General features: G+C 41.5%; 1 protein-coding gene across 1 annotated transcript in view; it reads left to right on the top strand.

Annotated features, from left to right (window-relative positions):
- Amph (amphiphysin) overlaps positions 1-13,215 on the top strand; it is a 123,707-nt gene that overhangs the window by 72,834 nt on the left and 37,658 nt on the right. The window contains exons 8-11 of the mRNA XM_090332602.1: positions 5,037-5,112; positions 5,954-6,036; positions 8,504-8,642; positions 10,010-10,138. Of these exons, the coding sequence (XP_090188728.1) occupies positions 5,037-5,112; positions 5,954-6,036; positions 8,504-8,642; positions 10,010-10,138 (427 nt within the window). The remainder of the gene's footprint in view (positions 1-5,036; positions 5,113-5,953; positions 6,037-8,503; positions 8,643-10,009; positions 10,139-13,215) is intronic.

The following is a 13,215-nucleotide window of genomic DNA, read 5'->3' as shown; positions in this document are numbered from 1 at the left end:
TACATGTTACAGTACTTTTTAACTGAGTCAAATTTATCATTTTGAAATTAATTCTTCAGAACAGTCAAGCTCAAACCTACCCTTTGGTCAAAATTTGGCTTAGTCTTTCTTTTCTGTGCTGTTTCTTACCTAAATCCAGATCTGCAATATTATGGTGCATGTGTGCGTGCGTGTGTGTGTGTGTGTGTGTGTGTGTGTGTGTGTGTGTGTGTGTGTGTATTGTAGAAGGAAAAGTTATTTTTGCCAATTATCATTTTATGTACCTCATGTGCATTGCCTCTAATTAGCTTAATTATGATGTCTCCATCTTACAGATGAGGCATGTCAGGATCATATTAGTGAAATATCTCGACTAAGATTGTGAAGTTTGTATATTCTACAGCTGATAGTAAAATATTTTTGTGTTTTATTTCCATGAACTCTGCAGCCTTTATCAAGGATGTCTTTTTATCTAAAAGGAGTTTGCATTCAGTCATAAATGTTCAAGTTATGTTATAAATACAATGTCTTTCCCACTTATATTACTAAAACTTGAAGTTAGTATTTTGAGTTTCCTGTGCCTCCTATGGGGGAAATGTAAAACACTAAGCACACCAGAATGGGCATGTATTAAATGACTAGTGTGGAATTCTGTGTCACACCGTTCATGACCACAGTGCAAGTGCAGTGTTTTCTGTCTGTTACATCCTTTGGGGCTATAGTGTTTTCAACTTTTTCCTTCATTTCCTTACTAATCTTGCATCATGATGAAAAATGAGATATTGCTATTTCCAACTGAGTTTAGGTATATTTTTCTCATAAATTCTGTCAGCTTTTGCTTTCTTTGTATTTGAGCCGCATTGTTAAGTGTGCATGTTTTTTTAATTGATGTGCTTCTTAGCAGTTGAGCAATTCATCTTGATAAGTAAAATATCTGCTTTTGTTCCTACTGATAAATTTTGCCTATTTTATCTGATACAACTATAGCTACTTCAGCTTTTTTCTCTGTTTCTCTCTGTGTCTGTCTCTGTCTCTTTTTTCCCTCTTTGTGTGTTATATCTTTTACTTTCAACTTCTTTAGTTTGAATATGCAATAAGCCATTTTTGGGGCAATATTAAGGTGGATCATTTATGTTTATATGTACGTGTGCGTAGGGGATTATGTGTTTGATGTATGTGGGGGTGTATATGTGTGTGTGTGTGGGAGGTTATCCATTCTACCAACTTCTGCCTTTTGGTATGTGTGCTAACTCCATTTATCTTTAGTATAGTTATTAATAGTGTAAGGCTTCTAATATTTAATGCAGACATAATATAGTCTGATAATATAAGACATGTCTTAATTGCCTTTTTAGTATGCCTTTTTTGTCTTTCTACTCCACCATCATTTCTATAACATTAACTTGTTTTGGAAGTATTTGTATAATGAAAAATAATGAATTACTACTTAGGGGACTTAGTGGAGGTGTAGGTTTAATTTCAGAAAAGGAAATGCTTGTCTGTTTTATTTATTTCTGAATTTTACTGTCTTGCTCAGTATTGAGCCCACACATTAAACAGTAATCTATCACCGAATAACACTCCCATCCCTGTCTACATTTTACAAAGGAACTTGTAATTCATCAGAGATGATGATGACGTATTGTTGTCAAGAAGGAAGTACCCCAAAGGGAATTCTTGAGCTAAACAGTTTTAAATGAGTGAAGTCAGCCTTTGTGAAGGAATATTCTAGGCTGTAGAAGATTACCATGAGTAGAGTAATGGGACTGGGGGTTTGGGGAACTTTAATTAATTTAATGCATCTTGAGGTTGAGGTAGAGGTCAGATTCATTTCTCCTTCAATCATTAAACATTTATTGACTGCTCAACCCAATGCATGTCAGGCCCTCTTTGAGATGCTATAGGTCTTGTCCTATAAGTTTTTGTTTTCTTGGAGCCTAAATGGGAAAAACAGAGAAAAGTAGTTCTCAAGAAAAGAAATAACAAATACACTTTGAGCAGTAAGTTTGAAGTAGAATGTCATACCAGATAATGCAATAGAGAATGACACAGGATGGGTGACCAGAGTAGGGTGAGTGGTTAGAAAAAGTTTCTGTCAAGGGTTTAGGGAACATATAAAGGAAAGAACATTTTTAGTAAAACTCTGAGTTCTGTTTTCTATACGTTGAATTTGAAGACTGTTCAAATGTCCAAAGGCACAGGCCTGTTGTAACAGCTAGGTGTGGAACTCATGAGAGGGTTGGGACTGTTACATAGGTGGTAAGATGAGGGCCAGAGGAGCCTGTGGTCCTGTGACCTACTCCTCCTATGCAGTATGGATCGCAAAAGAACAACCACAGGGGACCTGTTCTTCAAGCCTGGTGTTAAACTGGGATCATCATATCTCTGCCTCCCATGTAGCTGGGAAAGGTCACACCCAGCTTTTCCCTAGTATTTTTGAATCAGTGGTTGAATCAGAAGACACAGCAACTGTATATGTGGAGAGCTGTGTAGGCCCAGATGTGTGAATAAGCACTTAATTTAATGTCCATTAAAATTCAGGAATAGGAAAGGGCTAGATAGGATGGTGTATTCTTAGGATCCCAGTCATCTGGGAGGTAGAGATGGGCAAGATTGAAGTTTGAAGTCAGCTGATCTCATCTCAACCCATAAAGTGAGTGTGGAGATTCATGCCCCTGCTCTCAGCCATGTGGTAGGAAGAGAGTGGTCTATTGAAAAAATAACTAAAGCAAACAAGGTTGGAGTCTGTGCTTCAAGTTGTAGAACACCTGCTTAGCAAGCACAAGGCTCTGAGTTCAAACCCCTGTACTACCAAAAAATAATAAAATCTACATAATGCGGGTCATATAGTCACCGTGGGTATATAAAACACAGGATTAAGGGACAATGTAAGGCACAAGATTGCCCACAACAGAAGCCAGCCTTATTGGAGAAATGGATTTGTTGTTTCTCTGAATTGAACTTCCAAGCTTCTATTTCACTTAAAAGTTCTAACTCCTTAACTTGTGCAAAATAACGAAATTCAGGCTTCAACAACAGTTCTAAGTATGTCATGATTTTCTTTTTCTTTTGCCAGGGGATGTTGATTCTTGGCATGTTAACTATGTGGTTTGAGCAGCCTGTGCCTTGGCTTGCCTGGTAAAAGGGGGTGATGGCTTTCAGGGCAGCTATGAGAATGCAGGGAGGGAGCCATATGAAGTATTGGAAACCTGCTGGTCCCGTCAGCTGTGGTGGTGATGGAACATTTGTCTGTCTGTCTTCATTAGAAACCCGTGCACTGCAAGGTGCAACTAGAACCCTGAAAGCTCTTTTACCTTCTCTCCATAAAGTTCATCCTTCTTACTCTGCAAGTATGTTGTAAACTCTCAGGATATATGCTATCACACATATCAGATCCACTCAATATTTCTGACATATCAGTCCCTATTTGGTTCTTAATTGAGATTTAAAAATCTAATAAAGCTGTTGGGGTGCTGGCGTTCTTTTTGAGACATCATACGAATAAGACCATGAATTTAATTAAGACAGCAATTTTCTCAGATGCATTAAGAAGGATTAAGTTAATATAAAGTCCCAAGATTCCTCATTTAGAAGCAGAGGGAACTTACCCTCAGGGAGGTACTAGACAGAATCCACATCTGCTGTGTACTTAATATTTAAGAGCAAAAAATGAGGACAGGAAGACTCTTGATAATGTACCAGAATACCCTTCAAACATGTTTGAGCAGGCAGCTCGCCCAATGATAATATACTCTTAATTTTGCCCAACCACTGGAGTTATCTTAGGGGTTTTGTATTTACCTCTGTCACATGCGTTGAAGAGTCCAAATATTTAATACTGAAGCTAGATCCTTTATATGTAGTAAAAATGAAAAATAATCTTATTGACCTCAAGACCTGTGAAGATCCATACCTAAAACAGAAGTCACTTCTCAAGACAATGGCTAGCACAGTGTGGTTTCTAGAAACTCATCTTAGATGTGCCACCTTGGTCAGTCCCTGGGGTCTACTAAGTGAGAATGAACACTCTAGGTGCTCTGGTGTTTACACAGAATGATGACCGCTGTCTACAGGGGAGCCTGGATTTCAAGGAGAGACATAATCCCCAAATTTCTGTTTATTAGCAGGTGAGGGAAAGTCTGGAAGACTCTGGTTTCATGATTTTTATTCAATCCAGTGTTGTTCAAAATTGTGTAGAGGAAACCTGATTTAGCCAGGCATCAGTGGTACATACCTGTAATCCTAGCTACTTAGGAGGCTGAGATCTGAGAATCACAGTTCAAAGCCAGCCCAGACAGGAAAGCCCAAGAGATTCTTTTTCTCCAATTAAATCATCAAAAAGCTGGAAGTGGAGCTGTGGCACAAGTGGTAGAGTGCAAAATTTGCTCAGGGACAGTATCCAGGGTCAGAGTTCAAACCTTACAACTGGCACAAGAAAAAGAAAGAGAGAGAGAGAGAGAGAGAGAGAGAGAGAGAGAGAGAGAGAGAGAGAGAGAGAGAGAGAGAGAGAGGAAGAGAGAGAGAGAAAGAGAGAAAGAGAGAGAGGGGGAGGGAGGGAGGGAGGGAGGGAGAGAGAAAGAAAGAAAGAAAGAAAGAAAGAAAGAAAGAAAGAAAAAAGATAAAGAAGAAAGGAAGGAAGGAAGGATGGGAGGAAGGCAGGCAAGGCAGGCAGGCTGGCACTGGTGAGTCGTGCTTGTAACCCTAGTTCTTCAGGAGGCTGAAATCTGAGGATTGTGATTCAAAACCAGCGTAGGAAAAGGTGATGAGATTCTTATCTCCAGTTAGCCAGCAAAAAGCCAGAAGTGGAGTTTTGGCCCAAATGTCAGAGTGCCAACTTTGAGTGGAAAAGCCCAGTGAAAGCATGTGGATATGAGTTCAGGCTCCAGTACCAGCACTTAAAAAGTCCATTTTTTTGTTAATCTCTCAATATCACTCCCCCCCTCTCTCTCCCTCGCCCTCTCCCTCTCCCTCTCCCTCTCCTTCTCCCTCTCCCTCTCCTCTCTCCCTTTCTCTCTCCCTTCCTCCTTCCCTTCCTCTATTCTCTTTCCACATGGCAGACGAGTTGGATTTTATGTCAATACTTTCAAAAATGTATCCAGCTTGGAAGCCAAGTTCCATAAGGAAATTGCTGTGGTGAGTAGTGGAGTAATTACAGAACACTGTTCTTTTGGAAGAAAATGAAATCATAGCATAGCATTTTCCAGACTATTCTCCTGGCTTCCCATGTCTCATATATTTATTTTCTGTAATTTTTTGTGGTTTTGTTTTTCTTTCCTTTTCCTTTTTTTGTAGTGTACCCACATAGTTCTCTACTTTTGTTGTGCTGTTTATGTTGGTCTTGGGGCTTGAACTCAGGGCCTGGTGCTTTCCCTGAGCTTCTTTTGCTCAAGGTGAGTACTCTATCACTGGAGCCACAGCTCTGCTTCTGGGATTTTCGATGGCTAATTGGAAATAAGAGTCTCGTAGACTTTATTGCTCTGGCTGGCTTTGAACTGTGATCCTCAGATCTCAGCCTCCTGCGTAGCTGGGAGTACAGGTGTGAGCCTCAACACCTGAATAATTCTCTAAATCTTTTAAAGGGGTTTGACTGTAACTTCACGGTTTCCATTCAGTATATAAATTCAGAATTTCAAGTCATGCTTGTATCTGATAAAAAAAATCTCAAAATAGTCAGATATCAGCAGCCCTGTTATTGACGGATATTTTCTTAGTTCCAGAGAGTAGTAATGTAACCATTTCCAGCAGAGTCAAAGTCACATATTGACTCTAATGACTCAATATGTCTAATTTCAAGTGATATTGTCTAGTTCCTGTGTAACTTACGTGAGTTTTGCTGTGGATTGTAAATTGGGCTCATACAGACTTCCAAGTATCAAGGCAACTGTGCATCTCATTGTATCCTTAGCTTTTCTGGGGAGAGGGCACAGTGGTGATGAGCTGGGCTAATGATGACCTGTGGCTCCTCTGCCCTTAGCTCTGCCACAAGCTGTTTGAAGTGATGTCGAAACTGGGCGACCAGCACGCAGACAAGGCCTTCACCATTCAAGGAGCTCCCAGGTGAGCTACGGGTCGGAGGCACTTCATTCTATACACCTGGGACTCTGCAATCCATTTCATGCCATACTGCTCAGGCGCATGTGCTCAGAACACACGGGGTGCGCAGCTGAAACTAACTTGTTTGTTTTCTTTCACTCAGTCTAGTAACCTCTCTGGCTAATGAGCTCAGTTTTGAAATCGATTGTAATCATAACTATTTGACCTCATGGCTTCTAAAGAAATGGCAGTCTAGACCTGTAATAATATCAAGCAGTGCAAAATGCTCATACAACTGCATTCATAGAAACGTCCATACGTATGGTATGTTAGCATCTACTTAATATTATCTGTTACCTATCTAGGTTAATGTCTGGACCTTTTTAGGGAGTGTTGGTCCCTTTACTGCTTGCTCTTTGGTTTTGCTATACCTGTAGTCCCCATTATAGCTGCTACTCTTAACTGGGCAGTAAATACCTTTTCTCACTCTGAAGGAATGAATATGGCCTTAAAGAACAGTGGATTGTAGGCATGGTCGTGATTCACCTCTGCATCCCAGCTAGTTAGGAGGCAGAGATTGGGCGGATCATAGTTTGAGGCTAGCCTCGGCAAAAGTTAATCACTAAGATGAGTTGAGGTAAACAACTGCCCTCCCTGTTACAAATGGGGATGCCTAGGCAAAAAAAAAAGTGAGGCCCTGTTCAAAGCAAACAAGAGCTGGAAGCCTCAAAAAACACTAGACCTTCCTTCAAGTCTTTTTTGGCTTTTGGATCCGGTCTCACATTTTAGCCTCGGTTGGCCTGGACTGGGCTCCTCCTACTGAGAGCTAAAATACAGCCTCCCCCAGGATCATAAACTGAGGCATGCCCTACAGACACAAGCTGGCTGAGCGAAGTACTATAGATAGAGGAGTAAACTTTCAAACAAGTCACAGTTTACCACAGTAAACATCAGAAGGTGAAATGAGCGTGAAAGGGAGTGTTGTGGGAACGGGTAGATGAATAAAATGGAACAGAGGATGAAATGGCTAGAATATTCCTTGGACATATGTAATAAAGTGGGAAATCTAAAATGAGTCTGGGGAAGGAATGATGGGATTGAGAGGGAATGACGATGACAACAATGATGACGACAACGACGACAATGATGGAAGCAGGCACTGATTAAGAAGCACTGAACACTTATATGGACACATTAACATGTACATGGGCCACATCCTTTTGAAATTCTGAAAAAAAATCAAGTTCACCAAGGGGATATGGCGGATATGGCTCAAGTGGTAGAGCCACCTCCCCGACAAATGCAAGTCCTGAAGTTCAAACCCCAGACCCACTAAAATAAGTGAACGAATGAACAAACAGTAACACATCAGAGCAATAGAGTTCATTTCAAAATGATGATTTCAATATGAGGAACAAATGAAAAATAATAGGAATTTCAGAATGACTGTTGAATGTCACACTAAACCCATTAAGCTGTGAAGACTCGCTCCTTTACTTTGGAACATGAAGAGGCACGTGCATCTAGAATTTTCAGAGTAACTTAGTTTTGACTAGAGTGAGGAGAAGGCAGGGTGGCTGCCATGTAACAAGTGTTCTTTTCATTTCCCCCACCTCCATTCCTCTGCAGAGCAAGGTGGTGAGTGAAACATGTGCAGTCCCTTAGACTCTAGACCAGGGCTATGTTTCCCATCAGAGCCATGGTTGCCAGCTTGAGGCCTGACTGTGTGGTTTCTGTTCTGTGAAGGATGCAGTTTCTTCACCATTGACTCTGCAGACCATGCGGCTGTGTTTGTGTCCTCTTACTTTACCAGTGCACACTTGCTTCCCTTCTGGCTGTAGTCCTTAGACATTCTTAGAATAGAATGTGTCCAGAGTGTCATGTTAGTCTCCTGTTTAGTTGTCCCCACACATCTGGTCCAGTGCTGGGACCAAGCTTGGCTCTCAGGGACATTTTATTAGCCTCATCTGTCACGTGATTGGTTTGTACACTGCAAAGTGTCTGGCTTGAGTCATTTTTTTCAGAAGGTGAAGAAAGAAGAAAGTGGATTTATTCAAGTTGGTATAAATCTCCTACAAGAGATGTATTCACCCTTTCCTAAGAGTCCCTTGAATGCAAGCTTCACAGTTTTCTCAGTAGGGTTTTCTATAAGATTTTCTTGGAGGTCAAATGTGACACTGGTTCAAGGAGTCCAGTTTAATATTGGGGAGAATCTTTCTTTTAAAGCTTGTTGGGTGTTGTGGAAAGACTAAGAGCTGAATTCAGATCCACCTTAGGGTTTTGCCTTAACCTGTCTGTGCTCCACTTTCTTGCATGTCTAGTGGAGACAGTAGTGTCTCACTTAGGTGAGAAATACATGCATAGGATCTGGTTCTCAGGAGGAATAGCCCTCACTATCGCTGATTCTAATAATCAGAATTAACCCGCACAGGGGTACAGGATAGAGAACCCCCAATTGAGTGAGGCCTTTTAATCCCCTGTGTTTCTCCAGTGATTCGGGCCCTCTCCGTATTGCAAAGACACCATCACCACCAGAAGAGCCTTCACCCCCGCCGAGCCCCACCGCTGGCCCCAATCATACTCTGGTGCCTGCGTCCCCCGCACCTGTGAGGCCCAGGTCACCATCACAGGTGGGAAGAGAGCAACCATGGGGGAAGTGGGAGAGCTGGTGGGTGAGGTGACCCCTGGGAGATATCCTGTGGTCCAGTGCATTGATTGAAGTTTCCATTGGACTTAGATTACCATGGAGGAATCCATCTATTGGTTTTTGTCTTTATTTAGCAACTACTTCCCCCCTCTGACCTGTGTTTGAATGTCTAGGACCTCTGGCATCCTCATCTTCCTCAGGCTAGTTTGTGTTCCTACTCAACTGTGACTGGCTCTCAGAGTTCTCTCTTAATAACTGAGAGTCTAGCTCAGTGCTAGAGCACTTGCCTAGTATGCAACAGGTTATGAGTTCTATCCCCAGCAAGTCATAAAAAAAGAGAAAGAGAGAGAGCAGCCAGGCAATGGTGGCTCACGCCTGTCATCTCAGCTACTCAGCAGGCTGAGAGCTGAGGATCATGGTACGAGCCAATCTGAGCAGGAAAGTCCATGAGACTATCTCCAGTTAATAGTTAAAAGCCAAAAGTGTAGCTATGACTCAAGAAGTAGAACACTAGCCTTGAGCCAAAAACCTGAGGGTGAAGCTGACATCAAAACAAACAAACAAAAGAAAAAACCCAGCAACAACAGCAACAAAAACACACACACACAAAAGAAATGTTATCTGGTCTTCCCAAGCTTATCCAAATGGCTCTTCAAGTACTGTTTGTATTGGGGCAAGGGAGTGGTTAAATGTTACTTTATACATGTTCTGCTATTTCTCACAGTGCATTGCACTTAAATAGCCACTCAACAAAACTGCATAGATCACATGGCTGGACAGAATCAGTAGGGTCAGGCAAAGCTAATTACGGAGAAAAATTGCCACTCTTACATTCTCTCTTTGAGGGTAAATGAAGATTTCTTGTTGGAAAACTTGAAGTTGCAGTCTAGTTCAAACTTTCAAGTTTCATAGTTGAAATTAAGGAAAATTGTAGGACTACATATTTAAGATGTTCCTTAAAATCAGAGTAGAAAATGAAATGAAAGTTGCATATGGTAAAACTTATTTGAAAGATTTTAGTTTCACAATTCTGATTTTTTTCATTTTTGTCGAAGTGATAAATCATTTTCAGAGAAAACATTGCCTCCATTGGGCCTGAGTTTGGCCTCTCGCAGGGGCCTTGAAGCCCCATTGTGTGTAGGCCTTGAGTTCAGATGAACATACTCATCTTGTGGCCTGAGTGTTTCCTTTCGGGTCATGGAGGCTCCGGGGTAGACAGCATGCTGACCTGAATCAAGCAGACATGTCTACACAGGTCTGAGTTTAGATCAGACATCAGTTTGTCCACAGCTCATTTGCATCTTGCCTATATCTTTGACTGCTTTAATGTTTGTATTTGACGGTGTCTAGACAAGGAAAGGTCCTCCTGTTCCACCTCTGCCGAAAGTCACTCCAACCAAGGAACTACAACAGGAGAACATCATCAATTTCTTTGAAGACAACTTTGTTCCGGAAATCAATGTGACCACGCCTTCCCAGGTGGGTGTCTGCCGAGGATCTGGGGTTCCAGTGAACTGTATTTATGTTGGTGGAGTGAATCTCAGGGGTCAGCCCTTAGAGAAAGTGGCAGCATTATAATTCTAAGAGGATTGTATTGATTACTTTGCACGTTGAAAACATTCTGAAATGGATGACACTCTTATTTTTTATTCTGAGTAGAACAATTATAGTAGAAGATTAGAAAAATACTGAAAGGCATAAACTGAAGAATTTTTAAGAATCTCTTAAATCATCCTTCTGTGACATAACCATTAATGCATGTGTGTCTGTTTTCTTTAGCTTTTTCCTCAGTTTGTATTGATTTGGTATCTTCAAATCAGATGTATTTTCACATAGTCTTGACTTTACTCCTTTACTTTATTGGGCATTTTTTCATATCACTCTATTGTCCTCTCAAAAACTTATTTAATCTCAATATTTTATCATTTTGGTGTCAAAGAAATAATAGGTTCAAGATACTTATTGTCGTGTTGATGAAGTAATAGAGTGAACGTCCCCCGAGATGCCATTGGTATCACTTCTCAGACTCCATAAGCAATATTTGCATTGCATAAGAAGTGGTATGCCACAATTGTAGTGGGATGTAACTGTAAACACATCAATAAGGATATTGTGTTTAATATCCATTTATGGTCACAACTCCTTGATAATGGCAGAGGCAGTGAACTGATAACAAGAAACTGTGAAAGCCAATATTTGGGTGCAATGAGGTAATGAATCCTGATTTCTTATGCCTTGTGAGGACATTGATGGACAGGCACCATGCTTTGAGGTATTGTCTTCTTCCTTCTGTAATTTGGATTGGATATTGTGTTTGCTAAGCTCCAAGTTTGCAGTGACTTAGCAACTCCTCTGAGCCAGGAGAATTTTGTGTTAGTTCTTGTGTGGACAGATTGTGTGTTGGTGGATGTACAAGTGCCCCCGGGATGGTCGTCTGAGAGTCACATGACCTTACCTAGCCCCTGCCTGTGGCCCTGACACCAAATGTGGGCTGTTTTAAGTTCTAACATTTGCTGTCCATTGTCTTTGTCCCTGCCTTCTTTCATTTTCTTGTTTGCTATGTGAATTTCCAGTGAGAGCATTTTAAGGTTAAGAAAGCCCTGGCTCAGTTGATTTCTCCAGGGTTAGCTTCTCAGTTCCATCAAAAGCAAGGACTTGTGTACTTGGCTGAGGACAGTCAAGTGACAAGAGCATGACACGGAAGCTCTGAAGCCAAGAAGAGGTTGTGAGTGTTCTTTGTCTTTTGGTGTGCAGTCTGTGGACTCTCAGGGAAGGCCCCTTCGTGGGGGTATATGTAGAGAGCCAAATGCTAGGAGAGGCCCCTGTGTATGGTAGCATTCACTTTTGCTGGTACTGTGGAGCCTGGCTAATGGAATTACTGCCGAGCAGGGGGAAGGGAAAAGAGTCCTTTCAAAATAGAAGCCCTCTTCTGCAGCTCTGGCTGTGATCACAGATAAGTGGTGAAGCCCTCACCCAGGCCCCTTCCATGCCAGCACTTTTTACCACCTGCTTGGCTGTGTGTCATGTCCTTTATTCTGCCAGCTGAATTTAAAACAGCTAGTCTCCGGAGACTATTAGGAAGATGCATTTGGGGAGTTCTGGTTTGTTTTATTTATAGTTTCCTTTTAATCTGGGGGGAGGAGAGGAGGGGGTGCAGAAGGGACTTATTCTGTTACTCTTCTGAATCTCAGAAGCAACATGCTCCTAGCTGGTGTGATAGAAGTTGACTTCATCACTCATGGCCACTTGTCTCTCTTGTCAGGATGTGGGGAGAGGACACGGGGGATATCTCTGTCGAGGTTCCTGAGTGAGACTATCTAACTTCATCTAAACATAGACAAGTGCCACCTCTCACTGAAGTGTGTTACTGGTTTCTGCAGTTGTTTGTTCCTCTGTGGATATAAGTAGACCAGATGTGGTATTTCGGCCTGGGCAGCAGACGTCCTGATCCAGCAGCTATGGGGTCAGATAATTTGCATGTTTAAGGGGATCCTTCACCCGTTATGGTGGGAGCATTGTTGAAGGCCTTTTGGTACAGACTTGGGCCCATTGACCAAGTTGCTCTATGAATGAGCAGGTTTTTTTCCATGGAAATGTGTGGTCTGACTCCTTATCACTGCCTCCTTGACAATTATATGGCTTAAAGTGCCCCATATTTGGTATTACGGGATCCAGACATGTTAGAAGTGGTGACTTGGTGTGTATGTCAAGACAGGGTAGAAGTGAGTGAATGTGTCCTGATCCTGTGTCTCATGGGGCACAGAGGGATGATTAAAAAAAATAGCAACTCTTGGAGCAAATGAGATGTTAACTACAAGGAAACATTGAAAATTAGAGCGTTTAGGGGTATATGAGAAGTTTATCTCCAGCTACATTAACATCTAATGATCCATCAAAATACTGTTTTAATTTTGTTTCTTGAATGACTCATCTTGCATCAACAAGATCAGTTTTTGTTTCTAGTTTGATATTTTTAATATGTGTTTAATGAGGGAGAAAAGCAATCCTGCCCAGATGACTGGATATAATGGGTGACACACCCCCAGTCTGCCTTGGATTTTTGTGTCTTGACCTCTGACCCTTGTCCTCACAGCAGGGATCCTGTTCACTTGGACAGAATCTATCTGGCCAGAGATAGAAATCTGTCAGCCCGACAGAGCCCTCTAATGGCACAAGCCTTAAGAGCACAGTTTTCTCTGGGAAATATATTTGCCTTCTAGGAAGAGAATGCATTGGCTGTATAGCAGGCTTATCCTGCTTATCTGTTTTATTTTTGTTGTTGTTCTTTTGGCCTTTTTTTGCCTTAAAAATAAATCTTAATTTTATTATCTTTAAGTAGTTTTCCAATGGACTTACCATCCAACAAATCAACCTAGAAGTACAATGCATCTTTATCTAACCTTCATTATCCTTCCCATCCCCATTACCTCCCCTCAGTTTTCTTAGTTTCCTAGGATAGTCATTGAATATTACAACTGAATTCCCCCTCTTCATTCCTCTACCCCAATCCCTTCTCCCCTGCTCCTGCCACTTTTCAAGAGCCAGTTTCCTTGTAA

The sequence above is a fragment of the Megascapheus bottae genome, chromosome 5, assembly GCF_031878675.1.
Source record: "Megascapheus bottae isolate mThoBot1 chromosome 5, mThoBot2.hap1, whole genome shotgun sequence".
In the NCBI taxonomy this organism is placed as follows: Eukaryota; Metazoa; Chordata; class Mammalia; order Rodentia; family Geomyidae; genus Megascapheus; species Megascapheus bottae.
The sequence above is the reverse complement of the archived record's forward strand: the minus strand, read 5'-3'. Positions and strand labels throughout refer to the sequence as shown.